We start from the raw sequence: 9,831 nt of genomic DNA on the forward strand, positions 1-9,831 counted from the left end.
GTGCTTATTTTCAGTTGTGACAAACTTTATTTGTGAACTAAAATACGATAAATAAAAAAGAACAGATAGTGTAAGACAATAGGATATCAAAAGCAGATACATTTTTCACGATTTGCTCCCAAGGTCACTGATAGAAGACTTCATATTTGAGCCACGTTAGTTTGGAATCGACACGTTCTGTTTAGCTGCATTTCTGTAGACATCAATAACACGGTGACGGCAAAATATTTTGGCTAGGAACACTAAAAGGCAAATGAAAGAGGATGTAGTCGCCTCCAAATAAATACAAGCATAATCATCATATAAACAGTGTAGCTGCACAATTCTGATGGATACTAGGCAAAAGCTACATATTACACAGGTACAATGAAAAAAGTGACTTGAAGTTCGAGTTTAGGACGATTCAAACGACAGCAAGTAGGTATACAGACACAGGACATGCTTCACAGTGCCGAAGCTACTGACAGATACACAGGAGGAAGAACAGACAGCAAACTAAAGGCAAGGTATAACGCACAGAGCATTAAGCAATAAGCGCATCGTCATATCCTTACTTAATTAGTTTGTAACCTGAACAGCGTCGCCTCCAGCGGAATCCGTCATCATGGAAAGAACGCTACCCCCGTTTTCAGGAAAGAGGGAATCTTTCACCACCTCCGCAGCCATTCTAATCCCTTGTCTCACTACTTCGTTGCGGATAGCCGTCGATAGCGTGGACCCGCTCCCTGCCGCCGGAGCAGCAGCAGAGGGGAGAGCGGCAGGAATGTCCACGCCTCCGATCTGAGGTGCCGGGACAGGAAGGCAGTACTGTGGCGGGACCTGCAGCGGCAGCGGCTGGCCCATGGCGACCGTCCCGAGCGCCGGCTGCAGCACGCTCGGTGCCGAGGCTGCGGCTGCCGCTGCGACCGCCGCCGGTGCTGCGGCTGCTGCCGCTGGGGCTGGGCGCGGAGGGAGCTGGTGGTTTGGCGCAGCGGACTGTGCGTAGCCTTGTGGTGGGTGGTGAGAGTCGGTAGGAGGAGGGACCTGCTGCACCTGATGAGGCTGCTGCTCGTGCTCGTATCCCTGGGGTTTTACGGGGTAATCGTTCTGATGCGCCTTGCCCGACGGAAACAGCGGCTGGCCCATTACTACCTCGGGGGACGGCGACTGCCCTCCTGGCATGTTCGGTGTGCCCACAGCCGATGCCGTCGCCGTCGCCGTCGCCGCCGCAGCTGGCTGGGTCCGCTGCATGATGAAGGAGGTGATGCTTAGCGCTGTGGCGGCGAGGGCGAGCACGGCCGCGCCGGCGAAGACGCCGTCCTTGAGGTAGGGGCAGTAGGGCGCTTGTTCCACCCGCACCACGTTGGCGTTCCACGCCGCACCTTGTATGAACAGCGCGAACGCGATCACCGCCGCTATCCTGCTCGCGCGCGCGCAGCACGTACGTGTGCCGGTTCCATCATTTTGTTCGCATAGATAATAATAATACTATATATGTTCGCAAAACCTATAGTATATATGTACTACTGACCATGAGAAAACGGCGCAGACGATGCTGACGATCCTTTTGGTCTCCGAAGGGATGGCGCGGGACCTGCAGCAGCCGCAGCAGCCGCCCACCGCCGAGAAGGTGATCTGAGCCACCACCAGGAAGATGGCGGCGCAGATCCCGAGCCCGATCGCCGGGTTCTGCGGGTAGAGGCAGTCGTCGCCGTACACCAGTATGGTATATGGCTGCATATATATGCGTGGAGCGTGAGCGCGCGGAGTTCATCGATCCATCGGTTAAGCAGGCGAGCGCGAGCGTGGTGAGTATCAATGACATTAGCTAACTGATCGAGAGAGAAAAAGGAAAGACAAGAGACAGCTGTTAGATCCGCCGTGCTTACAGTGAGCTTTGTCCCCTCTGCCGAGAACCCCAGGATGGCACTCAGCAACCCTAGAGACCCGATCACCGAGCAAACGATGATGGACGTCTTGTCCATTTGGATCGCCATTCCAAGCTTCTCTATCTGCTGGAGGCGTGCGCGCGGCTCTAAACCGTAGTCGACCCGGCCATGTTTATATAGGCGGCAGACTCGCTTGCCGGTTTACAGCTCGATATATAGTACGTTATAGGGGCGCTGTGCGTATGGAGGGAGTAGTAATGATTCACTGAATCTTCGAGTGCCGGGATGCAAAACTGTGCGGGTTTGACTGGGTCCAATTCGTTGGTATAGAGAGCGAGCGAGAGACAAGCTCACAGCTGCACGTTGGTATAGAGTATAGAGTGACTGCGACGCTCTTTGAATATAGAGGCCAATGCAACTGCAGCATGTTTCTTTGTCAGCTTTCGTTTTTTCGTGGCAGGGACGCGCAGTAGTACATACCGTACTGCCAGAAGTGAAGACCAGAAGATGGTATATATCTTCGGTAAACCTAAGTGGAAGTTTAACCCGTTTCTTTTCTTTTTTGTACTTTGATTGTCTGGTGGAGTGATTTTATTGGTGAAGCAACACTACCGGAATCCGAGGCTTTGCCGAGTGCTGCCTGGAAGACACTCGACAAAGACAGCTTCTTTGCCGAGTGTACCAGGGACACTCGGCAAAGCCGCCGTCTCCGTTACCCGGCGCCGTAACGGCCGCTTTTCTTTGTCGAGTGCTCTCTGGCACTCGGAAAAGAGGTTTGCCGAGTGCCCGAGATAAAGCACTCGGCAAAGAAGCTTTTGCCGATGCAGTCTTTACCGAGACTTCTTTGCCGAGTGTCACACTCGGCAAAGCCTTTGCCGAGTGTTTTTAAGGCGTCGCCGAGTGCTTCAGGCACTCGGCAAAGCGATTGATTTCGGTAGTGCAATGCAAGGTATAAGTGAAAACCGATCATGATAAAAAAAATGTAACAACTGATGATCCTAATAAAAAAATTGTAATCCTCACATATACCTCCATTGGTTACAAAACGGTTAGCGGGAGTTGGGTTGACACTGGGCGGCGTCGTCGTCGACGACAGGCTGTAGTGGCGGAAAAAAAAAAAATCAAACTACTGAGCTCAGCTCAGCTGGCACAGCGCCGTTCGTATAGGCGACGACTTCCGCTACGAGGAGAGGACGATGCAAATAAGCAACGCATGCATGTGGGGCGCACGAAACGAAGCATAAACCATCCATGCCGCCTAAACTACTGCAAGGTGCACCAGACCAGACAGAATGCAGAGCCGCAACCGCAAGACGTTTCTTTAAACTTGATTGGACAGCGCAGAATTGATGGAGTCTATTGGAATTGGAAGTACAGTAACTTTAGGGCATATACAACCCCATCAATTAAGGAAGAAAAATAAAGAAACACTTTTGCGGCCCTCACATCTATCACCTGGTGATCCATATAATTAAAGAAAAATAAATAATTAAAGGATTAAGTTACAAATTTTAATCTGTTTTTTGGGGCCTTTAAGTCATGGATGTGAGGGGCTACAAAAGAGGGTCTTTCATCTTAGATGTACATATTTTTTTTCTTTAATTAAGGGTATTTTAAGGAGTCTTTAGAGGGATAAGTGGAAAAGAAAACAAGAGACAAGCTCTTTGTGAATTTTTATAAATACTTTTTTTAACTGCATTAATATTGTAGGAGCTCAAGGTTATATGATGTGGTTTCTTACTCGTCTCTTCTACTTAGAAAATCAAACAAAAAACTTAGGCTGTACATGCCCTTAGGGTAGTACATAATGCATGGAAACTCCTCCAGCACATTTGCTCTGTACTCCTACTCTGGGTGGTTGACTTGACTTTGCATGCCCCCTTTGTGCCGCGTCGTCGTCGTCGTCAGAATAGCGCGTGTAGACTAGTGCGCTAGGCTATCCTCGGTCTTTCGGAGCTCGCACGCCGGTCGTGGAGGCCCCCCCCGCTGCGACGGCAACGGGACGCGAGGAGCATATGGCTGGCTGAGCACTGGAGCAGCCAGAGACGCGTCACGTACGTACGTAGTACTAGCTAGCTAGGCGTCCGCGACGGGTGCAGTGTAGGGATGGCAATGGGTAAATACCCACCGGGTATTACTACTCCCATACCCATACCCACGACACAAAAATAACCCCACCGGGTCACCCATATACACTGGCGGGTATGAATTTACCCCCATACCCATACCCATGTGGGTATGGGTCACCCATCGGGTCACCCGTACCCACAAAAATTAAACAACTATCAAAATATTATACTATACAAATGGTAAGTATATCCATATAAATAACATTACAAAAATTTCTAGCATCATTTAACCATCCATTCAACACACCAAAGATAATTGGATAAAGTAGTAACACTATGATAGTACTACATAGTGTATTACATGTTCCATTATATGGTCATTAAATTGTTGTTTAATAGTAAAAAAGTTGGATGACTAAAGTCCAAGTGCATGCTTCGGATAAGTTTATATTGGGTATTTTATACCCACGGGTTAACGGGTATGAGTGAAGGCAGAACGTTCTAATACCCGTTTACCCATTGGGTGAAGATTTTTGCCCAATAACAGACCCACGGGTAGAATATTTAGCCCACATACATACCCTAATGGAGTAAATACCCATCGGGTATCGGGTCGCGGGTACCCATTGCCATCTCTAGTGCAGTGCCTGGCCCACCAACACTCCGACCGCTGGAAAAGATTCCGAGAGTAGCTAGGGCATCGGCCGGTGGGTGTCTTCTTCTCTGGCCCTGTTCAGAGCGACGGCTGATTGGCAAGTGCGCGCGCGTAGTTTACGTACAGAGCGACAGAGCGTGTGATTTGCGGCACACACATGTACGTATATAAGCTGAGGAGAAGGAGCCCTGCTCGATCCGTGCGCACTTCCGTTTAGCTAGTTGACTTGCACTGCCAATCCATCCCCTTCCGACGATGCGTTTGGTTGCAATGACAAGATGAGATGGGATAAGACGATCTCTTAAATTTGTTATTTGTTAAGAGTTAAGGGTTAGAACACGACTATTTCAATGTTATTTTAGTTATCTCTCAAAATTATAGGGACGAGAAATGACACCGGGAATGTTCGGCTGTCCCGGCCGTCTGCCTGCATGCAACGACCGTATACGTACGCGTAGAGGAATGATGGAGCGTAGATCGATCCAGTACACACACAGAGACAGCGAGCACAACCACACAGGCACACAGCCGGTATTGCGGCGATTAGGGCAGTCAATCCGTCCGCATCGAAAACGCCGAGTCAACGATTGCGGCAAACACCAAACAGGGCCACAGGATTGCGAGTTGCGTTGCGCATGAGAAAGAAGCGTCGACCCTCGGCTAGTGCTGGGAATTTGGGCCGGGTTTTTCGGGCCAGCACGAGCACGGCCCGAAAATAAGAGCCCAAAGCACGGCCCAGCACGAAATAATATAGGGCGGGCTAGCACGGCCCGAAGTCGGGCTTGGGCCGGGCCTCAAATTCCGACCCGTCGGGCCCCCAGCACGGCACGCATAGATGGGCCGGCTTGGGCCGGCACGGCCCAATTGAGGCCAATCTATTTAATTTCTTTAATTTAATAAGATATCGACTGTATATTGTTGTTATATTTGGAGTTTATGTGGTTAAATGATGTTATAATTGTTTAATATCTTTAATTTAGTAAGATATGAATTTTATATGATTATAATATTTGGATTTTATATGGTCAAATATACGGGCCGGGCTTGGGCCGGCACGGCCCAACGAAGGCACGGCGTGGTTTAGGGCCGGACTGGGCCACTATTTTTACACTTCGGGCTGGCACGGCACGGCCCAAAAAATGTTTGGGCTTTCCTGGCCCGAACCCGTTTGGCACGAAGCACGATGGGTTTGGGCCGGGCTGGCCCGGCTCGGCCCAATTCCCAGCACTACCCTCGGCTACACTTGAGCATGATCACTGCCCCGATCAATCCGACCTGATCAATCCGTTTAAAAAAATTGATTTGGTCGGATTCAATCAATACAACAAGTAAATACGGATCATGACTTTAATCTGCAATAATTCACGGATCGAACACATGAGCACTCATTCTGACTCAAAAAAAAGCTCAAAACCTAAAAACCGACCCAACACGTCCAATGGGAAGTCACGGACCAATCTGATACGATCCAACGCTAGGCATAGGTAAACAAAGGTCGTACCAAAAAAACTCACGACTCGAATATGACCCACCGTTTAAACAAGTCTACCCTGAGCATGAGCAGGTGAGCAGGCATCTATGAGCACTTCCTTTTCGCGGTGGCCGGTCCTTGATGACATGTGGCCACCCTTGTACCATGTAAATGGCTCGGGAAAGCTAGTTTGATCGAAGCACTCTTTCCAACAATATCATTAAACTAAGAATTAAACAATGTCTCTCGATGCAAATTTTCACTTAGGTATTTTATAGAGTAACATACCAATTAAATGATGCAACTAAATGACCACTAGAAGTTAGTAAAATATGTGAAGATGGAACGAATCACGAAGCTGGTAGACCCCCTACTTTTCTAATGGCGGCAACGAACTAATTTCAAAGAAATTACCTATTTGATCGGTTAAGGGGCACCAAACCGTTTCACAACATACAACAGGAAACAATTTCTCTCACAGTTGACATCAGGACCAAACACCCTTAATCTAGTGGATTATATGGTAAAGTTTAGTTTTGTTTCGATTGTAGTTTCTTTCAACACATGAATTAAGATGAGTATATATGAATTAAAACAAGCCCTTAGGTGAAAGGGCATGTTTTTACCAAAGTTAAAAATATAGATTTAGGGATGGGATGAGCATCAATCCAAATTCCCTAAGTGTCAGTTTGTAAGTACTCTCTTTGTTCTAAAATGTAGGCCATTTTCAGTTTTGTTCTACGTGCAAAGTTTCTAGCCATGATCAAGCTTGTAGAAAAATAAACTAATATCTCAAATTAATGTTACTATGTATGCAACAAAATATTTTTTGATAGTGTACTTATTAAGTATTATTGTGGTTCTAAATAGTATAGATATTTTCCAATCATATCTAAATCTATGTTGGGATCGGTCTATATACGTGTCTAGATATTCAGCATCTTGTATCATATCTTTTTTGAATGCAATTGCAGGAGCTCTGCCTTTCATTAAGAGGGGGAAAGTAATGTACAATAAAAGGGAGCTTGGCAAGCTCCGGAGATGAAAATACACAAGGATGGGGTCCGGGAAAAACATTTGTATCGGAATCTCACAGAACCGTTTGCACTCATAAAGAGTGATAGGTTTTCTTTAACGCGCCCCGCCACCTGAAGCGAAGAAAGCGAACCTTGTTGGAATATTCTTCAATTTCGTTCTTTCTAAATGTTCCACATTATGTAGATAGCGGCACTGTTAAATTTTATCCTTTGATTTTTTGGGAAATGGGCCTCCATCCTCTCCCACAAATTGCCCAGATTTGTACCGTGTCTATGTTTGACATCTATTCATATCCTATCTAACATACCTAAGACTATTTCTATTCAAATTTAAATCTAGATAGAAATATCCACACATATGTTAATTTATTTATCTATAAATAGATCTAGTAAAAGTTATAAATTTAACTCAGGACAAACAAAAGGCGATGTAGACTTTGAAAAGGGAGGCGCGTCAGGTTAAAGATGCGCCTAGGCGAAAACTAGAAGAAATTTTTTGTTGTTGTTTTGTTAAGGATGAAGGACAAACAAAAGGCGATGTAGACTGTCATTTAGCTAGGCTGCGGCGCGCTAGCGTGCATCTGTTTGTTTCAGCCGCGTCTCCGTTTAAGTCAGTCCAAGCGGGCCGACGCGGCCTCATTTCTCCCTGCTACAACAATGGCCTATTAGGCCGGCTCATCCGTTCCCATTGAACAGGAAGTCTAGTATAATTCCGAATAAAAATTATGAACAATTTTGACTTATTTAGAATTTAAACCCGCTCAATCACACTCAATCAATATGGATTGAGATCAATCCGATCATGCCTAAAGTGCTGGATATGAAACACCTCATGATTGAATGAATGCAGGTTGTTGATTTCAGATACTTTCTTATGCTCGGCAGTATAAATTCTCGGCACACGCTGCGTCGAACCAGCAACGGACATAATTAGGATTTTTATACTGTAAACTGAAAAGGGGAGGCAAGTCAGCAGAAGTTATAAAGGGCAAGCGAATAGAATTTTTTTTGCACTCAAGGGAAGCGACTTAGGTGGTCATGTTACCTGGCTAGAAGGCTCATTGTCTCTGGAACCTATGGATTCACATACCATTTGCAAGACAATCCACCTAAAAAGCGAAGTGGTACCTGAAAGGTTTGGAACTTTGGATAAACACAAAGTCATAATAGAAGTGTAATAGCAAGGTTAGACAGACGTACCAACCATAGAAATCTAATTACATTCCGTAATGGAAAATACCATTTGATGTCTTTTCTTTAACTCATCCGATCATACGGAAAATAATTAGTGACGAGGCTGCACATTCCAAATCCAAATGTCCGTTGTCTTCGTAGCACCACGGTCACTCTTCGACTCTCTCGGAGCTCCTCATCCCAGAATCAGTGACGAGGCTGCACATTCCTTCTTCGGTCTGCGAAGGTTTCACTGGACGAAGCTTCATCGTTAACCTGAAACACACTTAGAGCTAATTTGGTGACCAGGGATCTCGAAGAGATTGGAGAGGATTAAGGGAAAATTAGTTTATTTCCCTCACAATCCCCTTCAATCCTCCTGGGATCCCTTTGTCACTAAATCAGCCCTTAAGAGGAGCTAGAACGCATTAGTTTGAGAACCTTAGGTAGAGACACACCCCCAAACACTAGTCTCTAAGGTCATCGCAATTTTCATTCTGGTTTCAGTTTAAAAAATTGCCTAATTACTTAAAAGCAAAAGCCGAGCTGAACTCAAACAAAAACAAAGAAAGAAGAAGAAGAAAAAAAAAAGAATAATTGGATCTATACCATTAAAAGATCCAAACTTTAGATATATACCATGTACCCCACATGTTATTGACCCATGTGGACCCACATGCAAGTGAGATAGTAATGGTATGAATCTAAAGTGGTGATCTTTTAATGGTATATATCCAAATTTCCCAAAAAAAGAAACGGGAACCGGGGAGCAGAGAAGGCCGTACGTAGCTAGTCCTCGCGATCAAAGGACCAGACATGTCACGCCTGCGAAAGGGCAACTTGTTTGCACGCAATGATGCGGGAGGACTAGCAATAGGCAGGCCAAGCGGGCAGGGCCAGGCAGACACAGCGCATACGGAATCACATGCCATTGTTGCGTACTACGTCCCAGTGCAGTGCCCCCACCTGCGCCTGTGCGTGCGCCGGGCCCCGGCCGGCGGCCGGCGGGCATCCAAAAAGAACCTGTATCGCTGTCGGTCCGGCCTCCAGTTACCTTGGCTGTTGGAGCGGGGCCCGATCGCCGTGCATCTTCGCATCGCTGCTCCAGCGTTCGAAACAGCGAACCGTACCGGTGCTTGATGCCTCATGTCCCCCTTTGCTTTGTATCTTTTCTTTTGGTTCATTATGATCGAGTCCTTGATCTCTTATTATCTCGCTTCAGTATATATATAGGGTTTAGGGTTTAGGGTTTAGGGAAGAGGTAATGGAAGCTCTGGCCTTCCGTTAGTGGGCGAAGCCCCAGCCAGGGAGACCGAATGGGTCGCGTTCGGCCCACTGGACGCCAGCCTGCGCCATTTATGCAAAGGATAACCACGTTTTCCGGCTTACACGCGACATGCAATTACGCAACCATAAATATGTGTACAAATGAGCATAACTCATGCATAAATGGAATCTTTGCATGCCAGGAATCGCGCGCACGAATATCTGCATGTGCTAGACGTTTACGGCTGCATAACGTTGTGATACATGATAGCGTAACCATGCAAACGTTTAC

General features: G+C 46.7%; 1 protein-coding gene across 1 annotated transcript; it reads right to left on the reverse strand.

Moving 5' to 3' along the window:
- Positions 1–267: 267 nt before the first annotated feature.
- Positions 268–2,000, reverse strand: LOC100384836 (uncharacterized). The gene is made up of 3 exons (NM_001177273.1): positions 1,869–2,000; positions 1,511–1,713; positions 268–1,399 (listed from the first exon to the last, which is right to left on the reverse strand). The coding sequence occupies exons 1-3, from the start codon at positions 1,974–1,976 to the stop codon at positions 559–561; spliced, it is 1,152 nt and encodes a 383-aa protein (NP_001170744.1). The 5' UTR covers positions 1,977–2,000; the 3' UTR covers positions 268–558.
- Positions 2,001–9,831: the final 7,831 nt, after the last annotated feature.

The sequence above is a fragment of the Zea mays genome, chromosome 6 (assembly GCF_902167145.1).
Source record: "Zea mays cultivar B73 chromosome 6, Zm-B73-REFERENCE-NAM-5.0, whole genome shotgun sequence".
In the NCBI taxonomy this organism is placed as follows: domain Eukaryota; kingdom Viridiplantae; phylum Streptophyta; class Magnoliopsida; order Poales; family Poaceae; genus Zea; species Zea mays.